This window comes from Pezoporus wallicus, unplaced genomic scaffold (genome assembly GCF_028554395.1).
Source record: "Pezoporus wallicus isolate ANWC-B61680 ecotype Strahan unplaced genomic scaffold, APGP_CSIRO_Pwel_v1 contig_8047, whole genome shotgun sequence".
NCBI classification, from domain to species: Eukaryota; Metazoa; Chordata; class Aves; order Psittaciformes; family Psittacidae; genus Pezoporus; species Pezoporus wallicus.
Genome location: NW_026639548.1, coordinates 4001534 through 4028346, shown reverse-complemented (window position 1 = coordinate 4028346; position 26813 = coordinate 4001534). Strand labels below are relative to the sequence as shown.

Sequence of the window (26813 nt, the reverse complement as noted above, 5' to 3'; positions counted from 1 at the left end):
GGAGAGGGATTACATTAAGGCATGTTGCTTTCAGACTGAATACTGTCTTGACAAAAGCATCCTCCGAAAGTAGACAATAGGTGTGTTACATATTCAGGCTTGTAAAATGGAAGAAGAGGTAAAGAGAACTATTGTTCCTGGGATGAGGGGGAAAAGCGTGGTCTTCCAAGACTGCTCTTGATTAACAGCTCAAACCCAGAGAGCCCCCTCGGAATGTTTGAGTGGTTCCCCTTTTATTTCAGCACCAGCTCCGAGCAGCAGCAATGGAAGCAGCCGAGTGGAAGGCTTAACTGAGCTTTCACTTCTGAGCTGTTCCCCAAGAGGAGAGGAAACTCTCAGCAAGGTGACAGCAGAGTGGGAGCTCATGGTGCGGCTGCACATCTCCGTGATTAATAGGGCTCTGCAATTTGAAGAGCTGTCAAGCAAGTGCCTCTTGCCTCTGCTAGAACTCGGTGTTTAAATAGGGCTTCTTGCTGTCAGTGTTCCTGAGCTTATTTGGTATTCAAGGATGCAAAGAGGAACATAAATAATTTGATATTCATACTGACAACTCTAGGCACTGCCATAGCCCCAATTTCAACAACGTAATGGACAGTATGTTATCTCATAATGTGTTTTGAGATCAGAGCTGATTTAAAGGTTATTCATCCTGGGAGAAATTATGCTGTAATTGAATTTATCTTGCATTTATCTATTCAAGGAAACATAACTACAGTTTAAGGGAGAAAAATACATCAAGAACCTAAATTTTTATTACCAGTTTGTATAAAAGATACAAATTATTTCAACATCTTTCCTCCACTGAGCTGTATTATTTGCTTCATAATTGAAGTCCAGACTGGAAAATAGAGACTTCTTTCAGCAGATAAAGCTCTACACCTTTACCTCAAAGGATAGCTGAAGATGATAGTGGGGTGAAGCAGCACAGAACATGGAAATAATCAGGTAAATGTAAAACGAATTAGAAAGTAGCTGCATAGGGTTTAATGGAAAAAGAAATGTTCAGCTGTGAAACATGAAAGCAGAGCTATAGCATCCCCAGCCTGCGAAATGGGGGTTAAAGCACTTACTGGGGCAAATGGGTACATGATAACTCCTGCCTCTCTTAGTTGGCCAGGGCTCAAAGAAGCTCTTATTCAGATTAACAGATGGTGATAGGGCATGTAAGAAGCCACTGACTTGAGAGCTGTATCCCAGGGCTACTCGTAACCAGCCTGTGCTCCCTCCAGGGTGTGCAGTCTCCCAAGTGTGATGGCCTGGAAATGGAGCAAGAAGGGATGTTGGAGTATGTTGTCCATCCTTGGCAAGTACAGCAGCACGTGGCAGCAATGGAGCAAAGCTCTCCCTCTTGGGTATCTTGGAATGCTTCACTGCAATGAGTATAGTGGAGTGAGAGGGGTGAAGTGACAGGACCAGGACCATGTAATAAGTAAGCCTGGAACAAAGCCAAAGCTGGAAGGTAGGAACAGGCAGTACATGCAGTAGTTTTGAGTTGCTGGATTTGCACAGATGTGCCCATGGTTTCCTTCCAGAAGCTTCCCCAAGCCCTGGCTGCGCTGTTTTCTCACAGCGGCCAGACCTCAGCTTGGACCATGGGGCTTCCACTCATGAGCCCTGGCAAGTGGCTCGGGGGATACAGGAGGATGTCCGCCTGGGTACAGCACTGTCCTGCAGCTTCTAGGGGGGCTGTTTCAGAGCATCTTGCTTTGAGGCTTCACAGGTGGCACTTCAGAGCATAGACAGATAATGCTGAAAAACACTGTGGATGAATTGGATGTCATTGCCATGTCCAGCGAGCTGTTTTGAAAGGGAAGATTGATATAGTTGATCAAAACGCTCCTGAATGTGGATCTCTGTATCTTGGTTTCCTTGCCCAAATACCACAGTTTTGGTAAGGGGAAAAGAATTCATTTATCTCCGAGATAACAAATTTTAGGCTAAATTTTAGCCAGATGGTTCAAAAAACAGCTGAGAGATTATAGCCCCCAAACTAGGCTTTTAATAGAAATTATAAATCGCTATAAAGCTGCCACTAGCACTGTTCTAACAATGGAAGAATTATTTCCCTCATTCATTTTCCTGTTCCTTATTATTTATCTTCCTGTTCTTCATTATCCGTGTTGTTTCACCTCTCCTACTGCTTGGTACATCAAAGGGAAGGATTCGAGCCTTAGGATCCTTAGAGAGCCTCAGGAGCAGCAGAATTTCATGCCTTGCTTGAAAGTTTTCTTCAGAACTCGTCTTTAACTTGACAAAAATACTCCGAAGGATGCATCAGCCTGGGATGTTGTGCATCAGATTTGCACCAGTACCAGCAAAAAGGTTCTTTGAATGGTCTTGGTGGCACCAGTCCTGCTCATTGAATTGGAAGTTACTTATTTCTGGAAATCTGCAGCCTTGTGAGTTTACTCTGGCCTCTGGTATTCTCCTTGCTGGGAGACCAGTCTCCATGTCCCCCATGTCCTGCTCTAAAACTGACCGTGGGATGGTTGGATTCGTCTCGAAGGGTTTTTAATAGCTTTTTTTTAAAGCAGCACTGCAGCAAAATATTTATTCTCCGAGAGCTTCCCCAGCCTGAAGTGATTGCACAAGCACCGAGTGTTATTTCAGTGCCACTTGAGTACAGTCAATATTTGGGCTCTCCAAGAAAAAACCCAGCAGCCTGAGCGATGCTTACACACAGGTTGGGAAGAGCAAGTCTGCTGTTTGTCCTCTGTGTTCAGGGGTGCTCCCTGGTGAGGCTTTTACCTTTAAGGCAGTCACTATGAAAATGAAGTGTCTTGAAAAATCCCAGCTCTGGGAGGCTTTTAGCTCCTCAGAGGTAATAAAAAGACAAATAGATGGCAAAGCAGCCAGCGGTCCTATGAGGAACCTGCCGCTCATTCTGTGTTCCTGGGGCTGAGCCCTGAGAGGGGGACTCAAGGATTCCCTAGGCATAGGCTGGGGATGTGCAGGGGAAGGAGGAAGGGCAGGGAGCACTAAGAAGGGGTATAGGGGAGCTGACTTGAATCATCCATCTTCCTCCTGATTTACCCCCTTGAGTTCTGTATGTGATGTTGATACGGTGTCTGCTGTCTCACAGGCCTGTCTGCATGTGTCTGGTTAGGTTATATGCTTATACAAGGTCAAGAACAGCAGGACCCTTTATTCCTGATCTTAGGCTTGAAGATGGTGATGGGTTGGGGGGGTAGCGAGGTCTTGCTCCACTGCCCCACCAAGCCCTGTTACCTGTTTAGAAATGGTGGTGTTTTGCTAATGTGTGACTTTCCTCGCCAGCTTAGGTTTAACCATGCTCATCCTTGCTGTGATCAGGCTGCCTTTCTTTGTTTTGCTTGTGATACAATCTGTGATTGCAGTGTCATGGCTATAAATGATGCAAGTGGAGTACGCATGGGGGAAGTCTAGGCTTTGCTTTAACTGGGGGGGGGGGGAAGAGTCATCTATCTCTTTACTTACATACATTGATTCAGTTAAAAATTCCAGGATACTGGGAGTCAATCAATTGGCTGAATTGTCCTTGTGCCACTGGTGAAGCTCAAGAGTCCACCAACCTTTATGTGCTGGCAAACAACCTTTCCAATATTACATAAAATAGCTTTCCAATGTAATGCATCATTGCCTCTGGATGACCATGAACTCTGAAAGCACACCCAAAGCCCAGATGATTGTTAATATTTTAACACATGCATTAGTTCCACGAGCATCTGCCCTGTCTGTGTCCCTTCAGGTGACTGCAGCACTCAGCTTTGCTTTATGGTTCTCTCACCTTTACATGAAGCACAGTGTAACATAGCTGTCAAGCAAGACGTAGAGAAGCAAATGCATTGACTGATACAGAATAGAGCTGGAAAATCAGCTTGATGGAAAACAGAAGGAGAATACCCCTTGGTATAATAATATTTGCTAGTGGCTAAGCAGTTCTCACCTGAGCTGCCCTGGGGGAAATGAAGTTTGATTTCCCAGCTGGAAAATTTCACTCTAAGGTCAGCAAAGGGAAACAACTGTGAGAAGAGAGAATGTATTTCCTTCAAATGCTTATTAATGTGTGGATAGTGGCCTGACAGCAGTGACTCCTGCTCAGGTTTTTACTTGAATCCTTCATGTGAAGGAATGGATGTTGCTGAAACTCAGTGTCACAGCTGCATCTTGTGCTATGGCTGCTATGTAACCTTCTGGGACACTGAGACAGAGGCAGTGAGAAAGCAGTTACTTTCTGAATTAGAGTTGAGGTGAGTGGTGAAGTGCTCAGTGGTTCATCATGAAGAAGCTGCAAGATGTCTGTGAGTAGATTGAAGCCTTTCTGCAGTGGGGACTGGGGGAGGAAGGAGAATATCCAGCTTATGCTGAGTACAGTACAATTTTATGCAATTGTACCACATTGGTACAGGGAGATGAGGCCATTCAATGTCACTCAAATGTGTAGAATTCTGCTAAGCTGGAAACAAGACAAAATACAAATAAAGCAGTGGGTTTGGTCACTCCCAAACCCAGTCTCAGGTTTGAGACTCCTCCATCAGAGATACTGTTTTGAGGAAATCCCTCAGGATGGAATAAGAGTAACAGTTCTCTTCTGTCCTGAAATGCTTCATCTCTCCATGCCACTTAAAATGGGTTGGAAGCAATGGCTGGCTATGGCTGCAGACACCCTGGCCTGGTTCTCCTGCACAGCAGTAAGAGCTCTCAAGCAGCAGCCTGCTGCATCACAACATCAGGTTCATATTCAGTAGACAGGAATTGGTGGCAGTAAGTTAAACCTCTCCAGCACCCTGGTGAGGGCCTGCAGGGTGCTAGCTGCATGCAGAGCCACCCGCAGGACTTCAGACTCCTTTTCCTTTCATGCTAGGGTGCTGAAAGGCTGGGAGGTTGAGCTTGAAATAATGCCACTGCTGACATGAGAATTGGAGTTCAGAGGCAGATTTGCCCAGTGACAAGGCATCGCCCTGAATAGGTGTTACTTTACCTTGCTTCATTACATGAACAGAATTCAGTTGATTTTATTGAAGAAAAAGCAGTAGTGGAACAAAGGGACATTTTCTAATGCCATTTGAACCTGCCTTCTATTTTAATTTCAGCTCATGCCAACAGTGATTGCTTAATTGTAACTGTCAGCCTCTCCGCAGCCACTTCACTTTGCTCACTATAAACAAATCTATTTTAAATCCTGGCAACTAGGGGCAAACATCTCTAAAATGTCTAGAGCTGGGCAGATGCCTCAGCCAGTCTTTCCCTCCCCTCTGTAAATGGCACTGAGCACAGCTCTGGCTATGCTCAAATCACTTTTGTGCTCTCTTCCCACGGATGCTCTAGTTTTGTTGCTGGCACATACAGGGCTTTTAGTGGGTGTAGGGAAATGTTAATATGAAGTGAAGTGTTTTTCTTTCATGCCTGTCCCTGAGCATCCAACCTCCATCAGAACTGGATGAAAAACGGCTAAAAATGTTCATCTGCCTCCCTTTTCCCCATGTGTTTCCCCACAGTAGATAGGAAGCATTACCAAGACTACTATAACTTCAGCAGAGCTCTAGGGAAAGGAAATCACTGCATTTCTCCAGCACTACCCCATTTCTGGCATTCAGAAAAAATCCCCAAAGCCACCCCAAAACCATTTTCTCATCCCAAAACTTTTTTTCCCTTTCTCTGCTTGTACCTCGAGTAACTCACGAGATCTGCCTACAGCAAAGTGCAGGGGCTGCGGCCTAACTCCTGTGAATGAGATGGTGCCTCTGCTCCTTATGGTTCAGTTTGGGTTTTCTGTGGGCACACCTTTTGCTTTGCAGGTACACGAGCAGACAGGCAGTCTCTGAGGCAATTTCCATGTGCCCTCTCACAGAATGGGGAGTAGGGAGGGCTCATGGGCTGGGCGAGCACACACGGGACAGTTAGGGACCATTTACCACTGCCTGTCCTTGACTGCTGGTATCTGCAGTTGGTCTGTATCTTTAGATTTCATTTCACAGGCACATTTTAAATTGCTACATGTCTAAGGAAAGAGACAAAAGGGTTCTTTGCCTGCCGGAGACATGAATCACATCAGGAAAGGGAGAATAATAAAATATTGTTTAATATACTGCAATAGACACAGCAGATGTTTAACTTTCAATAAAAATGACCCCGTATCATTTTATTAACTTCAGGGATGCATTAGGCTCCTCTTCAGAAGGCAGAAGAAAATACATCTATTGTACCAAAAATTAAAGAGGAAATTGAAGGAAGATGTCATCATGGCATGTTTTCCCCACTACACAGTCTGGAGGACTGAGTGATGCAGTAGCACAGTTTTAATTAGAGGCAGCTCCTGTCAAGTCTTACTCGTATGTGCAATTTGAACCCCAAATTAGCCACCTCTTCCAAAAACATAAAAATCAGGCTGCTGGATTCTGCAAACATTAACTGCTGAGAAATCATGTGAAGTGTCTTAGAAAGTCTCTGGTGTACGTGCAGGCAGGCACGCTACGTGCATGGGCATACATAGCTAAGACCGCATATTCCAGTGATAGCTAAGAGCAGATAAACCTCCACTGACAGCCAGCTGCTGTCTTGAGTGTGGAAATCTGTAAGAGTTAAGACAATGTAGAATCTTCAGTTTATGTCCTGTCTCCTTCTAGTACAGCAGAAGGAGATACTGGACTGCACTGCTTGGTGCTTGAGAGCACTACTTCTTCCCTGCTCAGCTGGGTTCACTGTGTTGGTCAGATAACACTGACTGTGGGCATGAACTCCCACTAACATCTGAGGCTTGTTGAAAGAACTGATTAAGGTGGCAGCCTCTAGGAAGCCCCAAACGTGGGCTTTGGGGTCACAAGTACCCCTCCTGTAAAAGTTAAGCAAACACTTGTTTGCAGGATCAGGACCTGGCCTGTCACATCCATAGGGGATAAATGTCTTGCTTTAACTGCATCAACAACAGGCTTCTGCTTCAGAAAGCTTCAAGCTGAAGATGAGCTGAAATTATTTTTTCAAGCTATTCCAAGTGCTTTTCTCAGGCTTTGGAGTGTGTTTTGATGTTTTCTGCTTTCACTTCAAAAGGCTTTTTGACCACATTCCAGCTTGACATCCTTATACAAATATGTGAAGTGTTTCAGCAAGATGAGCCCTTTGTGAAGCTATTTTAAATTGTCGTAGGACTTCATGCTTTTATATTGATTTAGGACAGTTTTGGGTCACGTAGAATGATTTCATAACATCAGAGATCATCAGATTTGATAAGCTGCAATTTAGCAATGATGAGCATTGTGGACATGCATAATATGATTTTGGAAATTATTAGACTTCTTAAAACCTGCAATAGCATCACTGACAGGCATTGCCCATTGCCCTCCACTGTTCCTGGGCTACATTAGTAGCTGCAAATGATATTAAACCACTACCCAACCGAAGTGTGGGCTACCAAAGACAGCAAAGAGGGGAGAGTTATAAAGGTTAAACTACCGCAATTCAAGTCTATCGAAACAGAACTTGAGTGCTTCTCTAGAAGCTGTTTGGTTTCCCTAGACTGCAGAAGTGCTTTAAAATTCATGGTTTTGCTTATTTTCTGGTGTACTCATTTGCTACATTGACCCTTTCAGTTCAGAGGCAAGACTGAACTGCAGCACAAAGCAGGTTACTACCTGTCTGTTGAGCTCTTGTCAGCAGTTACAGGAGGGCTCTCAGCCTGTCCTCCATGTGATTGGATGCAGTGAAAAGAATACTTGTAGTGCAAGGGAAAAGTTTGTGTTCAGTTACATTGCTTCACAATTGGGAGATTAAAATGCAATTAGCAGGGGCTCAGTTGGTGATCACCCGGTTGACAGAGGTAGCTCTAAGTTCTCCTTCTCTCCTTCATACTAAAATGCTTTTCTCAATTAAATTTATACTAGAATGCTTTCCTCATTTAAATTAATCCAGTTTAAAACTTGTAAAACTGGTAGTCCATACGGAATAAGTATCAATAGGAGGAGTTAACATAAAACAGCTACTGCCAGACTAATCCTCTATATGTGTGCCTACATACTGGCCATTGTAGGCAGTCCCCAGCACAATCTCCTACTCCATCTTTCAGGACTACTCCCTCCACTTCTTTCTTCTAGTCTGATTTAGACGAGGTCTTCAGGCATTGATTTGAGCACTGTGCTCAGCTCTACTGCTAAATTGTCACAGAGAACCTCTGCAGCATCATATCCAAACAACCTCCTAAGTAATTTTTCATTGTAGTTTGCCCTTTGAAGGATGGGACAGAGCAGAGGTATAACCCAGTGGCCCCTGATTCCCATCACTATGTAACTTACAAAGCTAAGGTTCTATATTGGAATAGAGTTATTTTTATGATCTGTGTTGCCCAGACTCTACATAAATAATTACCATAACAAGGAGTTGTGTAATCTACAGCAGTAAGAGAAGGCAGTATAACTAATAGTGTAACACGGCCACTGCAGGATTATACCTCATTGTAACCGGGGGGGAAAGCCCAAACATTACCTGTATAATCTGGTAGCACCAATTTAAACTAAACCAAAGCATGGCCAGTCATTTGTGCACCTTTTGCAGTGCAGCCCTGTGGAAGTATCTCCAAAGGACTTTAATGCAGCAACAGTGACAAACGTAGAAGATGCAGTAATATTCATTAATTTTAAAGCCACTCACCTTTTAATTAAGTATGCTGTTGTAAAAGCTCGGGTTCCAGCAGAGATCGCCTCTGCTGCTTTTGTTTTACCTTTTTTTTCTGTCATTTTAAGGAATTTTCCTTGTGCTGTATTTACAAGCAGAGGAACACCTGGTTCGTGTTTCAGTTATGCCTTTGAGGTGAAATGTCTGCTGTTTGACAGTAATCATCTGCTTCCAGCCCTAACTATTCCATGATTCTATGATTCCCTTTAGTCCTTCAGGCTTTTACACAGAAACATTTGGGTTGTTTTGAACCCAGTTCTAGATGAATCAAGATTAAATTTATCAGCTCTTAAACTGAAGGCTGCAGCATCTAGAAGCTTCTTTTCTATGCAAAACAGATGAAATACACAAGCAGCTTATTTCATCCAGACCAGTCTGCAGGGTTTCAGGCCTTCAGAAATTCAACCTTTTGAAATACCTTCGTCAGGTTTTTACGCTTCAGGACAGATGTCTCAAAACATACTTGCACAAGATGCCAAACAAACAAAAAGCATTTGTCTGAGTGAGCCCAAATGGCTATCCTAGGGTCTTGTTCCAACTAACCCTACAAACGGAGCCCACCCAGAGGATCGCTTGTCCAATCAGAGAACTCTCTAATTACTTGGAAGAGAAGGGGAAGGGCGCACTCCCTGCTTTATCCCAGGAACTCTAGTCTCAAACCCAGGCTATTACCTTTAGTCATAAACTGCCTGCCCTAACACTGTACTGCTTCCAAGGGCAGTGCCAGCTGATGGGGAGAGAGCAGAAACCCACATCAGTGATTTTTGTAAAGTAAGTTAATTGAATTCCTTCCATCAGTGACTTCTGATACAGTACTAAATTCTGCATCAAAACTCTAGGAAATTTTGGGACTCTTACCAAAACCCACATTTCTTTTAATTGTAATGAGCTGACGGATATTTAGACAATATGGAAATTATCATCAGTAATGTCTTAAGAAACAAGCAGAAAAATTGCTGATGCTTAACATAAGAGCAATACTGGGATTTGCTGAAGTCAATGAGGGCATTTGCATTTATCCAGCCAAGTGCTCAATGTCGGGTGTATTTGTTATTGTGAAAGCATACTAAGTCATCAAGCTGTCAAGGAGCTTTGCTGACATTGTTACATTGGAATAGTCATTTAAAAGAAATAACTATAACTTCACTAATAGAAATGTGTTATTAGCGCAGCTTTACTTTTTAAGCCTCCAAATAAGATAGCCAAGACAGTGTTCTGCACTCATCCCCCGCCTTCAGGTAATTTTCTAATGCAACAGAAAAAAGCACCTCTCCCAAATGTATGGACAAAGCCAGAAAGGGAAGTACAGGTTCTGTTGTAACAGGCCATGAAGGATGCTTGACACCATCTTTTGACCGACTGCTTTGCGTTTTCTGACTACCACCCTTCTCCCCAGAGGTGGCAGTGTCAGGAACTGAGGGGATAGAGCTCACCAAATGCTTGGGACATCCTCCAAAGGAAAAACCAAGGATTTCAATGTAAAGTTGCTCTTCACCAGGAGTTGCTAGGATCTCACTCCTGTTCCTTGGCTCCAGAACTACTGCAATTGCATTATCCTCTGCCTAGCTACAAGCAGGATGAAAGCTCGCTTCAACGTCTACCAACGTGTCATTTTAATTACTTCACTGTAGGTCCTTAATCCAGATTTTCCTGCGCAGGGTATTGATTTGCTAGACAGCATTAGGAAGTTGTGCTTTAATTCTGGATCACTTTAAGTTCTAAAACGTGAAATTAATTAGTGGCAGTCCTTCCCCGCGTTTTAATTATTGCACTGTCGGCATAGCAATTTGCCTAAACCCTGGGGCTATACAGCAGCCCTTAGCATCTTCTCCCTCAAGCCCTTTCATCCTCTGAGGAGAGCACTGCTCTTCACAGATGTTTAGTTTGCAGACTAGCAGTTTATAGCATCTTTGCCTAGCAGTCACTTGTCATTATGATCAAGTTAATAGTTATCACTGTTTAAATACGCTAGTCATTTTGTGTTGATACATGGTATTGACTGGTTTCCACAGCTACAGCAGACAGACCTTGGGGTCTCCTGAGAGTTCAGAGAAAACTATTCTTGAAAAGGTGATGGGATAGGTAGGGATTATGATGTACAGCATTAGATGTGGAGAAACAGTCATGTCTGTCTCACAGCTTTCAGAAACATGTTATCTGTTTTAAGTTCTATCTTCAAAAGCCTAAGCAATATTTACCTTGTTTTTCCTTGTTCAGTAAAGTGTTCTGTTCCCTGCCAAAAGTGATCTATGGACTCTGTTGTATCACTGAGTCTCATTGCTGACTAATGCTTCTTAGTAAGGGGGATGAGAAATCTTACCAGTCAAGTATGGTAGCTGTGCACCAGAGGAGGAGTACAGCCCTGAAGTGTCTACCCTGCAGTCTCAAAGTGCCTGTAGTTTGCACAGACTAGACCTAAGACTGCTGTTTGGATGCTGATAACATGTACTGTTATCTGCTCTGCAGCCACAAAGCCAGCCAAGGATCACCTGTACCAACCTGTGCTGTAGCTCTTCGTCTGTATCTAGCTAGCTCAGGACTGTCTATGGCAAATGCAGTCACAGCTCTTCCACTAAAGGGCATTAGTTAATGTTATGTACATATTTTGAATTTACTGTAGGAGAATGTCCTGATAAAGCATGTTTAAGAAAGATGAAAAAAAAATACATATAAGGGAGTATAGAATCAAAGAATGGAAACAAAATCAAGTTTTCATCACTCAGGGTATAAAGCAGCCACTTAAACTTTCTATTTCTTCCATTCTGATAATTCCTCAATATGCTAGGTTATTTTACCTCCTTTTTCAAGCATTACTACAGCCACTGGCAGACTGAAGTTAGTGGGACGGATTGTAACTAATTTCCAATTCCATTCTTGTAAAAATGTAAAGTTTTTCATCCCTTTTTATTATCTTCTAAGTCCAACAGACTGTAGGTTAGAGATCACTAGTCATGTCGTAAGGCTCGTTTGCAAACCACTGTAATCCAATTACTATGTAACTAGGTTTTGACAACTCTTCTTTCCACTGACTTACAGAACAAAACCTATGTTGTGAATACTGTAATGGAACAGTTAATTCCAATATGGAGACGACTATTAAACCAGGCTGTGTGTATGACATGAAAAAACAGCCAACAGCCACCTTGTATGAGCTGTCACTAGGCAATGTTGACTGAAAGTACTGTTTATCGCTGTTCTGAACTTTGTGCTACTTGCAGCAAAGTGTCTATTTACATCCTTATTGTTGTGTAGCTTCTGACCTTAGTTCTCCTCTCTGTTCTTTCACTGCAGTTACATCGCTGTTCTGGAAGGCCGGCAGGTGCCATGCTCTCAGGTACGTGCATTATTCCTCCAGCAGCACTGAGTTTTGTCTACAAATTCTCTGCTTCCTCAGAAATGACTCTGCATCTCAAACTATTGACTGTTCAGATGGAAAGCATTGTAATCTGTTTCCCCAGAGGGCTTGTCTGCAGTAGCTTAACTTGCCCTGCACATAACCAAAATCACTAGGATACCATTTTTCAAAAAACAATTTAAAACACACGCAAAATGTTAAGAACTCCATGCATCTTTTAATACAGGTTTATTGTTAAGCTGAATCCTTGTGTGACAAGTGTCAGCCCTGAGCAACTTTGGGTGAAAAACCCAAAACACCCAAACAAAACAAAAAAGACTTTTACAGAGTTGACTACAGGCTTCTAAGGGAAATACTGATGGATGCCTCAACTAAAGTAATTAAACTCACTCTGGAGATTTACATAAAGAGAATAAATGAAAAAGCCTCCCTTTTTCTGAGGAGGGCTATTCAGTACAGGCTGTAGCCACAAAGGCATGAGAAGCCAGGGTTTGCTGTACTCTTGAAAGACCTGCAATTACGCGAATAATGCCTCCACCTTACAATCTCAAATGAAACACAGGGACCCAGGCATCTGATCTTCATGCATGATTAGATTATAGCTGGCATAGGCTTTGTAAGGTACACGCTTATTTTCGTCATAATTCTTTATGACTAAAAGTAATGAATTTGAATCAGATACCTGCTCTCAGGTGACGAGTACTTCCTTTCCACTGTGTGTTTTGAATTTAACGTGCCTGGAAAGACAGTGGGGTGAAATGTCCAGTGGGGTGACTCCTGTCACAACATTCTGTTACACTGGAACAATCTTAGGAAGTGAATGTAACTAAATTCAACCTATACACTTCAAGGTATTTTATCAATAAGGTGCAGTGCTCAGTCACAAAGTTAATTGATTAGTCCTATTTCTGTGACTGGAGCAGAAACACTAAAGGACAAGACAAGGAAGAAGAATCCGCCAAGCCTTTGAGTCACAAAAACACCTTATCCTTTTGATGCAAGTGTCAGATTAATCTTCGTAAATGGTCATAACTGCTTGTGCCTGGAGCTCAGCCATGTCGTTCCAAAGAAAAGTTATACAACTGGTTGCATGTGCAGTCTCATTTGCAGAGTGTTAGAACCACCAACAGAAACATACAGACATTTACTGTATGCTTGTAACAGGGTAAAAGATACTTGCCCAAATGTTGAGTGGACTAACAGAGTATTAGTTTTTTCCTTTAATAGTTTCACTAAAGTTTGCCTGCACAGACTGCCACGGCTGCTATTAGACACCTCATTTCTTGCAGTCGTGTGCAGATTACTCTCCATTCTTCATTAAATTCACTTTTAACTATAATAGGCAGACACAGCTCAGAGGGAAAATCTATTAATTTTGCTGAAAAATGTTAGATCTTGGGGGGGGGGGGGGGTAGTGCAATAAATTAAGTTCAGTTACCACAACAGGGATAAGTAAACAGGGACCAGAGGTGGTAACTTCTAAGACCAGAAGCAAAATTACTCCTGGAGGTTCCTTCCTTCTAAGGCAAGGATGCTTTTAAAAGCAAGATCTTTATACAACTAAGTAGAATAACTTTATGGACACAACCCAATTCCCTCATGTGATTATATATGCCTTAGAAGTGAATTAAATAAACATGAAACACTACAGATTCATCCCTGTATCATAAGTGCCTGACTGAAAAAGCATACATAGAAATTATTTTGTCCCTATATGTTCCTTATGCAGCTTATACAATCTTAATATTTTTAGCTTGATATAAATGGGATACTCCAGAAATATAGCAGATGGAGCTCTTAAAGTTAGAAAAGGAAATCAGCTTTTCCTCATATGAGATACTACTTACTTACTTCTTTATATAGTATGATTTAAAACTGGAATAACTGAAAAAATGCAATCACTAAATAGCATCTACACTGATTTACCTTGGTAAAGACAGGACAGCTTGCATTCAGCTAAGTTATCTGACAAAACTAATAGGATGCCAGTGTACACTTACAAATCTAACAGCATTCCACTATATATTTAGGAAATAAAGGCTAAAGAAGTAAATAATTGTAATGTAATTTTATCCACCTAGAAACAAAAGGTCAAAAGTCACAGCATGGAACTTCATTTTATTTTGTAAACTCATTAAAAAGATGTCCATGTACAAAACCAGGATATTTTAACAACATAAATGCAGACAAAGGAAATGATAAAAATTCAACACGTTAATAAAAAGTCGAGTTTTTATTTTCTTTCTGCATAATTCCATGTATCTTCCATACCATCTGCACACAATCTTAACTACAATTGTTAGAATCATTAAAATTCAGGAGGCTGAACATAAAAACCATTTGCTCTGCTATAGGAATGTGTTGCTGAAGGATACAAACCCTGTAGCATGTTAGCTAGAAGTAAGACACAAGACTGAAGAACTGGCTGAAAGGCTTCTAAATTGTTACTGTGTATTCATCTTCTGAGAATTCAATCTCAGTTTTCTTCTGAAAATATTTATATATTCCTTAGGGAAATAACAGCATTAGATTGAACGGGGTTTTTCAAAAGATGTTTGTTTCCATATTATCCTAATACATCTACTGCAGCTCCAAAAAATAAAAGTATTTCTGAAGTAAAACCATTTCAGTCCAAACAAGTGTTTCATTGTGCACCAAAAGTCACAGCCAGTTATATGACAAGCTACTGTGACATATAATTCAGGCTTCAGTATTGGATAGTTGTGACTGCAAGTTTGGACTTAAATCCTTGAGACACTGCCAGTGAAAGGTCAATTATAAAACTTAATTTTTTTTTAATCTGCAACTTAATTTGTCCCTGTTTCTCCTCCAAAAATGACTCTCAGGATTGAAAACTTATTCTTGTAACCACTTCTTGAGGTTTATTAAAACGCTTTCTTTCTTGTGTCCTCAAATGTAGGCTTGAGACTCTTGAGCGTTTCTCTAGATCCACTCTTCTTCACTAAGCAGAGTTTTTCAGTCAGGAAAAATTCATATCATGAATCCTTCTACTCCATTTCCATTGTAAGTGTCCTGGCTTCCAGGAGTTTAGTAATCTCACGATTAACAAAGAGCAACTTGAATGCCTAGGCTAGAGTAAATACACTTCCGAGATCTGTATTTGTCCTCTGCCAGGACACAGTAGTAGTGCAAGAAACCAGCCCCGCCAACATAAGGCACTTACTGACATTACATGAGAGGGGGGCAAGGGAGAGAACTCTTGTAACATGCAAGTCTAGCAAGAGTCTCACTGGAGAAAACCTTGATATTGCAGACGTAGGGTGCACTGCCACTTCACTGTGAGCTGCTGTAATAGTCTGCTCTGTAACAGGTATCAGATCCTCCCATTGGCAGCCACTTCATTAATCTTTGTTTTTTGGTGATCATATTTCACAGAAACAATAAGGAAAAGCAAGAGGGTTGCTCCTTGGATAGCAGCCAGCAAAAAAAAGTAATAGTTTAATTGGCAGCCATTAATATTACCTAGAAAGAAAAAGATTGATACAGATTACATGAATTAAAACGTCACTCCCTTCAAGCCTAACTAGTGAAGACATCTGGCAAAACCAAACCAAATCACATCTCCATCTGACAGCACAGTTTAATTTTTAATTATCCAGAGCAAAAGATGGACCTTCTGAGGAAGACGTGCACAGTACAAGGATTGCTTGCATTTGTGCTTCAATGCCTCAAACCAGGCAGTGTCCCTGAAGACGCTGATATGCTGTTACTGCAGTATTTCTTACAATAAATAGCTGGAAGCTTCTCCTACCACTGTAAGACCTTTGTGCAAACAAAGACTACATACATATAACAGTGGGCATGCTTCATGAAAGTCAACAATTTTAAGGGCTAAGAGGTTAATAATCTTTCTTTCTTCCCCCTCCGTCATGTTTTTAAGTCTGGTTTCTTATGCTGCAAACTTGCAATGCCTTGACTTCAGATAAACCTCAGTGTGTATTTTCATGTATGATTTACTTCATAATGGTAAGCAGTAAAGATCACTCCTCAATTTTTGAGGAGATGCCCGATTTCAAATGCAGAAAGAAAGAAAACATCCCTGTGCCATGGCCAAACGGACTAGAAAAAAATTGCTGTAAATAAAGCTCTGGATCCAAGATGGAAGCAAAATCACACTGATAGACGTTAGTAATGTAAAGCCTTTACCATCCTTTCTAGATGTGCTTTTAAGGAGCCTGGAGAAAACAGTGCTGTGATACAGCTTTAATGAAGGCAAAAAAGGAAGTCTTTCATGTTTTACAGTTTAACTGAAACAGGTAAATATATGATTTCTTTTTTTGTACTATGTATACTAGAGTCTCCTCCAGCACATTTTCACCCCTACTATATGCCTTTCTGCATCTGGAGGCCTGTACCTCCCTTCTCTGCTAACTCAAAGCTAAAATAAGAACAAAAAGATGAATGTTTTTAAAGGGAAAAAAGTTTGGCAACTCAGATATAAAGAAAGTGATTACTCAGATGTCTAAGCCTTCTTTTAGGACAAAGTTTACAATTCATGAAAACATACATGGCTTTTTTTTGGCTCAATTCACCTTTGACACTCCCTCAAAATTGTTACAGTGATTTGTACCGGATTAAATAATGTTAAATTAAGAAAGCTCATTGCTAAAATATTATTCCTCTATTAGGCAATATGCATTAACTATTGCTGTACTTCCAAGAACAATGTATTGGGGCTCATTTCCAACATGCACATAAGCCACAGCCAGTTGGACCATTATGATTATCAAAAAGGTTAGAGTAAAAACAGTGAAGTATACATCGATCCTAACGAGCTGTTCATGCAGCATGCCTATAACTGTTAAGATTAAATTACTTTAATTACTGAAACTTAAGATCCAATTAAATGAACTTATAATAAAACGCAGTAAAATTAAACAGTCTTTCCTTGACATTTAAAATACAATATACATGTGAATCTCCATCTCAATAGCAGACGTGTTTAAAGAGTAGTAATTATCCTTTATGAGATGGGATATTAAGCCCATGCAATCTCGGTTTTTGTCAGAGAAATAACAATCATTTCAATGGCAGCAACCAACACAGCAGTGCCAGCAGAGAGTGAACTTTCTCAGCAGAGGTGAGGCAGGCAGTTACCTCTCATATGGTATCACAAGTTAGTATAAAAAGCAGAAACTTGGTGCATGTGACTACAGTTATTATACAGCATCTAATGTGTCCTGGGTTCAGCTGTAGCAGTTGTTGTTCTCCTTCTTACTAGTTGGTGCAGTGCTGTGTTTTTGACTTTAGCTTGAGAAGGATACTGATAACACACCCATGTTCTTAGTTGTTGCTAAGTAATGTTTGTTCTGATCAAGGACTTTTTCAATCTCATGCTCTGCCAGTGAGGATGGGCACAGGAAGCAGGGAGGAAGCAGAGACAGGATACCTGATCCAAACTAGCCAAAGGGGTGTTCCATACCACAGCACATCATGCCCAGTATATAAACTGTGAATTTGGTAACTTTCAATAATGTTCTACCAAATGAAAAATTAGTGATTAACAGTTAAACCAGTAGCTACTATGGATACTACAGATCAAAATCACCCACTGAGTTCTTCAGCCTTGAGCCAGATGAATATAGCTGCTGAGCATGCTCGATTGTATGCTGAAGGGAGAAATTTCCAGTTCTGACAGCTGTCCAAAGGACAATCCACTGAGCTTACTCAAAACAGATGACCAGCAAGTCATGAAAGGTAACATCTTCCAGTTCTAGCCAAATCTGGATATATTTACCACAACCTAAATATCTTATAGAGAAAGCATTCAGTACTGTCTTCTCTTAGGTTGCTTCAGAAAACAAAGGCAAAAGGCTAAAAAAGCAACAAGTATCACACTTATTAATTTGTATGAAATTCTAGCCTCCTATTGAGCCCTTATTAACTGAATTATCTATACAGAATTGCAGAAAAAGATAGCTCCTCTGATTTTGGAATTGACTGGGAATTTGGGGAAAAAAAAAAGTCTCTATGTAAGTTTTCATTTGGTGAGGGCACTTCCATAAAGTTAAGGCTACCTGTGACCTTTTGCAGGTTCTTAAAGAGTAACATACAAACAAAAGATGGCAATTTGAGGCATGTGTACTGTTCCAGACAACTTTACGTTGTGGCAGCATGCAAATTGGGTTTAAATGGCAAATTCTCTCATGACAGATTTAAAGCAAGCTTAGGCTGCACTTTTAAGCTCCGTCTATACAATAGGTCTAGCATACATTTTAAGAACTTTTCACACTCCTTCTGTTGGAACTAATTAGCCCAATGAGGATGGGATTTTTCTGGAATTCCCGAGGTGCCACCTACTGGTGCCAATAATTATTTTTAACTTTAACTGGCAATACAAAGCAGATTGGACTTTTTTAAGACTACAAATAGCTAGCAGACAGAATGACCTCATGGTAAGTTTGATGAAGTCTCCTGAAACTAGGAAGCTGAATAATCACTAAGAGAGATGGGTACATTTTACTCCCTATAACTCCAGAAAGTAATTTCAGGACTTTATAGAATCATGGAACAGTTAGGGTTGGAAAGGACCTTAAGATCATCTAGTTCCAACCTGCCATGGGCAGGGACACCTCACACTAAAGCATCTCACCCAAGACTTTGTCCAACCTGGCCTTCAACACTGCCAGGGATGGAGCATTCTCAACCTCCCTGGGCAACCCATTCCAGTGCCTCACCACCCTAACAGGAAAGAATTTCCCCTTTAGATCTAATCTAAACTTCCCCTGTTTAAGTTTTAACCCGTTACCCCTTGTCCTATATTCTATCAAATATATTCTTCTTCCACACAGAAATTAAGTATTTTTTACTACAATACAAAAGTTTCTAAGTCATTTCTAGTGATGAAATGCAATAACAGCTGAGCAGGTAATTGAGAGGCCTTACCAAGGCAAAATACTTTATGCATCTTTCCCATGCTTTCATGAGGGCAATGTGGCATTTGGCATAGTCACAATTACTTCACACTTACTTCACACTTACATGTAAAATGAAATTTTATCTTTAACAAAATAGTAAATTTATTTATTTTTTAATAAGCACTGTGCCAAGACTCAACAGTTCCACACGCTTGATGCTTAACTGCTTGTGAAGGAAGCCTTCTACTTGATAGACTATGAATCCACTGAAAATAACTTACCAAAGTCTGTGTGATTACTCATCCAGCCAATTTCTTTAATAGACACTAGTGCCAACAAGCCAGAGCCAACAAATGATCCAATCCCCGAGAAGAAAAAAAACAGCCCCATGATGGCACTCTGCATAGATTTGGGAGCAGCTGAATATGCAAATTCTAGACCTGTATTAAAAGATAAAAAATGCTATTAGAAGATTTAAGAAATGATAGCGACTTGTTCTCATTTAATGCCACAGAAATTGCAGCTGTATACTACTTGTGGTATGTTAAAGACCTAAAACCAACCTTGGATATCAGGAGACAGGGAATTGAGGTAGTGAATCCCTATCAATCCCCTCTAATTGTTTTATGAACCCTGTTAAAGGTCATCAGTGTATCAACCTCTTAGACAACATTTAAGACATTCACTTTGATTTTATTAGATGTGTAAAATCAAAAAAATCTTCTGAGGCAACATATACTTTTTTTTCCTGTCCAAAATGATCCTCAGATTCATGACACTAACTCTAACCTGGCAAATTCCATGTTCCCCATTTCACTTATTTCTATACTGCCCATATGATGTGCAGTATTTACAAAGCACACGACATTCCCTGCTGAGAACAAAGTACTCAGGAACTGAAAGGTCACTCCTGCATTGACCACAAGCATTTATTTCTCACAGACTCAGTGTCTGTATCTCTGAATGTGCAGACAGAAATTAAACATAGCTGGAAAAGCAGCAATTAGTTTTAATTTAATTTCCCTGTAGAACTCTCCAAGCCCACTGCTCGCTACCCTGTTCTTTTTAAGACTTGTAGATATGGGACTTCAACATTAAATTGTCCTTATTCAAATTTCAACCAATAAAACCAAGAAAAACAGACCAGTGACATCAATGTGAAAAATCTGAGCTACTGAATTTGAGTACCAACAGAATGCACTGGGTTAGGCTCTGCCTTGCAAAGACTAATGCCCATGATTAACTCTCCTTCTTAGAGTAATACTCCTGTCAAAACTCAAATGGGATTATTCGCAAGAGACAATCATACACATTCTTTGCAGAGCCTTTTCTGACAGGTGAAATGCTTGTTTCAAAACAGTCTGCTTCATACTGAAAATTAATGCTACCCCATAATCATTTTTCTTGCCAAAGAGAGCATTATAGACCTGAAAATGGCACAAACCTTATGTCTTGCATAATAAAGGTATGCTTTATCTACATCATTACTAGTATTTGACTTCTACTACTCCAGACAGAGTTTAATAGAAAAACAGTAGCATTTCTTTCTAAGAAAAGGCCTGACATTTCAAGATAGTGCCTGTTATGAGGGAGGAGCTTTGTTCTTCTAAAAGAAACAAAACTATGTTCTCACTTATTCTGCACCGACACCTGAGAAATCTCCAATAACCAACACACTGCTTCTCTTCTCTTTTGCAAAACATGTTATCATGGGCCAACAGCAACCTGCCTGTGATTCTAGAAGGGAACTGAAACATTCTTCATGCAACTCAGTTGTGTGGGTTCCTGTAAATTCAAACCATAACAAGAGAATCGCTACAGTGATGGAGAGACATCTGCAAACGGAACATGGGGGAGGGCAAAACTACACTTATTTGGGGAATTAAAAACTCAAGGTTTTCTTTCTAAGCTTTGCCACTAATCTAACAATGCAGATTTTTCAAGGCTAATCTCACTTAAAGAAAAAAACAAGTCTACTACTTTCCAGATACAGTAACTTGGTTTTTAACCTCTTGTTAAGCTACCACAGCTGCCCCAAGTCACCAAAGGATCGGTCATGTTTTGGTCATCAGGCTTTTATACAGTCTGTACAAGTTATCTCAAGTGTATCACATAAAAGGATCTGGCCCATTTCTTCTCTTATTTCACACATCTACTGGATGCGAATGTTACTGCTAGAAAAAGATCTTAAGACACAAAACCAAACCAGAATGGGTGTAACACTATGCACTTTTTGCAACAAAATAAGGCACATTTCTAAACCTGAATAATGTTTCCAGCAACCCTAATATTTAATCTGGCAAAAGGAACATAAAATCTTTTCTTTGCCATCAGAGCTATTTTTGCCTGCTGGCAGCCATTGATAATGATTTCATGCTACCTCAAACAAGCCGTTTTGCAATGAAACTCTCCAGTTGGTGTTGTCATGTGTGATTACAATTCCCAGTTAAATAAGGATCCTTTAAGAGGATTGACAGAAAAATACAAAAGATTAATGCAATGTGTGTCATCTTTTTAAAGAAGGTACCTCAAGTGTAACTAATGTGGCTTAATAAGAATATGCTTAGGCTTGCAGTAAACAAGTGATATTTAGTCCCTTTTTATTCACGATAAACATTTCCAAATTACTGTAGTTGTTACCATTAACACTTTGCTTATTTTGAAGCTGAATTTCATAGCACAACAGATACCTTTATCAACTTTTTAGTATCAACTTGGTAAAGTATACTCTGAGGTCTTGAGAGGCATGCTTAAAGATACTAAGAATTCAGTTTAGATAATCAGAAAGCAGGTAAGAAAAAGCTTTGTAAAACAAATCAAATGAAAGAATAATAAAGCAATTAAGATCTGCATAGAATGGCTGGTTTAATGAAAAAGAGAAGCATTTGCATTTCCTATCACTGGCCAACAGGTTTTGAAATTAAAAAACTCCTGGTACAGACCCAGCAAGTGCAGAACAGCAGAGTGTTCACCTAGAATAGTGAGAGCCTTAAACACTTCTCATGAAGAAGTCCACTAGAGCAGCTGGAAAAATAAAAACCAACCCTCAATTTGGAGTTCAACAAGCAGGGACTGCATCAAGTCCTTGACCCTTCCACAACCTGCAGACAGGTTTGTTATTTTCTCCTTGCAAACACCTATGAACTAGTAACAGTGCCCGACAGAGAAACTAAAATATATATCCTCTGTTAAAGGATATGTGTTGACTGCACTGCTAAAGCATACTATCCATTGAAGAATCTAAAGTGTGTAGCATCTTGAGTCATAAGGTGCTTTAGAGATCATGAACTACCCCCTCTACCTTTAAAGATAAATCTATCTAAAGATATCTCTTTATTTTTTAAAGATAATGAACAAATGATAGGTGTTTACTGAAACAAATTAATTCAATGACTTGTCTATACATCACTGGCAGGGGGTGGAGAGTGGTGGAAACCAGAGACCTTTATCAGAGATCAGACTCTTACCTCAAACCTTCAGCCATTTGGCACTTACCCATTCATATACAATACTGACTACTGCAGAACAAGAAATGAAGAACTAGATTTCAGTTGGTGCAATCCAGTAAGACCCTTATGTCTAAATCTTATGTTTACTATCATTAGACAGTTTGTGTGAGGTGCTGGTTTCCAGGTACATGCTATGTGCAAGCAGAGAGCTAACTGCATTCACATTGTAAATGGGACACTCCCAAGACCAATCTGGTGGGAGACATCAGCCTACCGTTCACCAGAAAGGAATGAGGACACTAATGATGCATTTGAATGCATATCACAAAACTACAAATACACACAAGGCAAAGCCGTATCACAAAATAATTCCTCCAACATACTAAATAACTAAGGTGGAGTTTAATATGCGATAGATATGTCTAACTCTTCCCATCACACGAAATCACAGGCCAGACAGCTCGTAGAGAAGCTTAGAGCTTTTTTTTTTTGTTTCCTTAGATAGGAAAGGAAACCAAGCCCACACTTTTACTTGCTTAGCAATCCAACCACCTTGTTTTATTTCCTAACAACTGTGATGACAGTAGAACATGTGTAACCAGAAACCCGGTGGAGTGGAGGTTCTCTGTTCCACTAAGAGGGGAACAAATGGGCCATGTGACAGCTGGGGCTACCGCCAGCAAGAGCTTACAGAATTAGAGAATCTCATTTTAACCCACTGTACTTGCCCAGCGTGAGGAATGAAAGTAACCTCCTGCAGGGGAAATGAAACCAAGAAATGCTGTCCTAAGGAATCGAAGAAAAAGAGCTATAAGGAATGCCAGTTTGAACTGACGATCTTCAAAGTTCAGCACTCTCAACACATTAATAACTAACTATAGTTAAGCAAATACTAAATGATTTTTAAAAATCAAGACTCTGGAAGAGTTCCAATATATTACATCAGGAAGCTCTGCAAATCTCTTTAAGTAGTATCAGAATAGCTACTTCTATGATCATGAAAGGTTTCTGTTACTGCTAACCAAGCATTGCTTCCAAGCACTAGATACAGAAACACTGTGCTAAGAGATTCACAGTAGATTTTCACTCGTTTAACTACAGTAAACCACTGTTAGGCATACCACAGTGACAAGAGATATGTTGCATGTGCTTTCCTCCTCTAATGAGCCCTGCATGTATATGAAACAGAGCAGAAAATAAGATTTTATAGTCCTCTTCACCCTCTCCTCCCACTTCACTTTCAGTTTAAAAAAAAAAAATAAATCAATATGATCACACAGCTGTTCACTGCATCACACAGAAGAGTATTAAGAAATCTAAGTTTTCTTGCATTTGTTCAGGAAAGGGAGGATTTGAACAGTGCTTCAGTTTGCCCAGTATCACACTGAAGTACTAAAACAACTACAGAAAAAAACTTATCTCACCAAAAAACTTTAGATAGGAGTTATGTAACACTCAATTAGAGATGTAAAAAGTCAAGTAACATGAATTTAAGCTGGCGATAAACCTTTCCAAAGATGGCTTATTTCTTCCTTTTTCCCCTCAGAAAGGTGTTCCCACTTACTGATTGTCTTTCTGAAGGGTGAGCTCAGCTTTAAGCCAAAAAACATTACAAAGCACAAATTTTATTTGCAACAGAAGATTCAGAGGAGACAATACTGCATTGAAATTATTCTTTCAAATACGATGTTGGAAGAGTATATTGTTTTATATTGTTTGCAAATACCTTGCGCTAACTGGATGACAAATGAATATTGTAAGTGTTGCTCTTCTTGAAATTCAGCCTTGATAACATACTCTCATAAAAGCCAATTTTCAAATGTGAAAGACAATAGTTTGCTTTGACACTTATATTAAGTTATATCGTATAATACTGTATTTGGGAACATTAGAGCTTATTTATAATGATTTGAGAAGGAAATATTTATTTTCTAAGAATCCATCATTTATGATAGATATGAAAGCAGCTTTAAACCACACAAAGACTCTTACCTGCTATACTTGCAAATATTTCACTGAATCCAATCAGCACATATTGAGGAATCTGCCACCATATTGGCATATCTGCAGCATGGTATGTAACATTTCCAATTGTCTGATTAATTGTTTTAACCTTTACAATTTTCAGTCTGTTGCCTTCCAGAATTCCTACATGAAAGGGGGGGAGAAAATAATGACCTAAGACGCAAACATTGTTTCTTCATATTAAGAACTAAATGAGGATTCAGCCCTGCACTGCAATTACAAGTTATAAAATAGGAATATGTATTTCCTTATATCCTAACACAAAGCATTTCAGACTATTTTTGCTGTTGTTTTTCCAAAGCATACAGTTCTTCTGCCACAGAATTGGTGATTATATTATTACTCAGTAGGGATAATTATACAAATACTTAACCCCTTTCCAGATGCATTAGCTGAGAGCTCTCTCATATGAGCTACGTTGGGTTTTTTAAAGGCAATTTCATTTTCACAAACTACTACTTTGCAGTGTTGAACCATTGCTTCTGCCACTAAAGTATTAATAATTTAGAAACCATTTCAGTTACCTAAATAGCTACACTAGTTCTGTAGAACTATGGAAACCCTCTATGAATATGACCATGACATTTATATGACAGTTACCATCCCAAGTGATCCAAAAGCTCATTAAAGCTTGATTTACAAGCAGTTCTTTGCATAGGAAGTACTTCATGCAAAATGAGAAACAGGTACTATAGATGGTAAAATATCACCACTTTTAGCTCACAACAGTTTAGAGTAGAAAGTATCAAATAATGCTGTAGGGGTTTTGTTGAAGTTGCCCACATTAAGGGATCTGCCTCACTGTTACACAAAATGCAGAGAAACTTCCTGCTTCACCCCAAAAAAAGGTCTATAAAAGACCTTTCAATATCCTTGGAAATAAGGTGGATTTATTCATTACCAATTCAGAGGAGCAACACTGAGTCAATGAAACTACTTCCTACAGAACCTGTTACACACATGGACTCCTATTTAGTGCCTGTCAGTTTGGTCTCTTTTTACTTGTTGAGCCAAGAGCTGACCTAATCCTGGGCCACAAAATATCACTCCTGTTACCAAAATAAAATCCACCACCACTGTACAAGGCTTAGATGACAGACACATTGCTTCATGGGTATCATACCATGTACAACTGATTATATCTGCTTCCTCACTTCTAGCTTTTCTTTCCTAGAAGCAGCCAAAGGATGACATAGATATTTAGTGTGATGTTGGCTGAACCTATTGACAGCACTTTTCATATAAACGAGCACAATCAATTTCTAACACACAACATAACATCTGTTTTCCTGTTTATTCTCAAGTCTGTGACATACAAACTTTGAGGGGGCCAACCAGATCACTGTCTCTCTGCTAAGTGCCCGTGTTTCAAGGGAAATGGCTAATACTTGCAAAAACCACCTCATACCATGACATGAAGTTTCTTCATTAGCCCTGGTCATGGCAAGAGATCCAAGCTTGGAAGAAAGCATGAGGCAAGCCCCCTATAGCTCCCATGTGTAGTCTGTAGGTGAGGCCATAACTAAACAAGAAGTTCTAGAAATCGTATGCTAAAGGATAACATTGTATTTCATCATTTTAGGGAGCAGGAGCCAGAGCTCTGAAAACCAGAGTGAGGAAGCACACATTAAAAAGGGACTTAAGAGTTCTTTGAAAAAGATGGAAAGCTGCATTTTATAACTCGTGTTTGTTCATTCATAGCAGTTCAGAATCGATTCAGCTTGAAATCTCACAACAGCTCTACAGTCTGATCTTCTGAAATCCAAGAGCTGTACAGGGAAAATATGTTAGGCTGACTCAAGTTTGTTTAAATATTACCTTGAGGCCCTTAAGGAGTGTTTTCTTAACAAGTGTTTTTCAGGTAAAGACTGTTCTAAACTTAATACCTCAGTGCCAGGCCACCACTTTTTCCTCTACCTTCCTCACTTTTTAGGTGACCACTTACCCATCTTAAGTATCTTTTAGTTCTTCAGCCACCTCTGTGCCCGCTGGACTATGAGGAGCTAATTTAATTAAAGCTGGTTTTCTTTATGTTTTGGTTTTAATACAGCTGCCAAACATTTCAGAATGGAACTTAATTAAAATGTAACCAAAGCAATGCAGTCAGCTAAGAACTTGGATGTAATTCCATTCATACGTATTCAACACACACAAAAAAATCACTGCATCTCAAAATGATCCTTAATGTGTTTGATACTCTTCACAACACATGCAGATTTAGGAGGTATTTAGCCACATATGAGCATAACTACGCAATACCAAATTTTGCCATAAATTATCTTCAAAGTCGAGTACTTTGGAATCCAGAATCTATTGATTCTCACACTTTGACAGACGAACTTCAAATTTAATCTTATGGTTTTAGTAGTTAAAGGGATTTTAAGGTCTTGCTATAATTGTTTAAACTCTAATAATGAAGTAGATTTTCCAGTTGAATAACCTTAAATACTGCTGCTTAGAATT

At 39.9% G+C, this 26813-nt stretch overlaps 1 protein-coding gene across 1 annotated transcript in view; it reads right to left on the bottom strand.

Annotated features, from left to right (window-relative positions):
• Positions 1-14096: 14096 nt before the first annotated feature.
• The window catches only part of SLC15A4 (solute carrier family 15 member 4), a 30390-nt gene continuing 17673 nt past the window's right edge, over positions 14097-26813 (bottom strand). The window contains exons 6-8 of the mRNA XM_057414944.1: positions 24318-24473; positions 19158-19316; positions 14097-15481 (exon numbers count right to left, since the gene is read on the bottom strand). Coding sequence (XP_057270927.1) covers positions 15333-15481; positions 19158-19316; positions 24318-24473 — 464 coding nt within the window. The 3' untranslated portion in view covers positions 14097-15332. The remainder of the gene's footprint in view (positions 15482-19157; positions 19317-24317; positions 24474-26813) is intronic.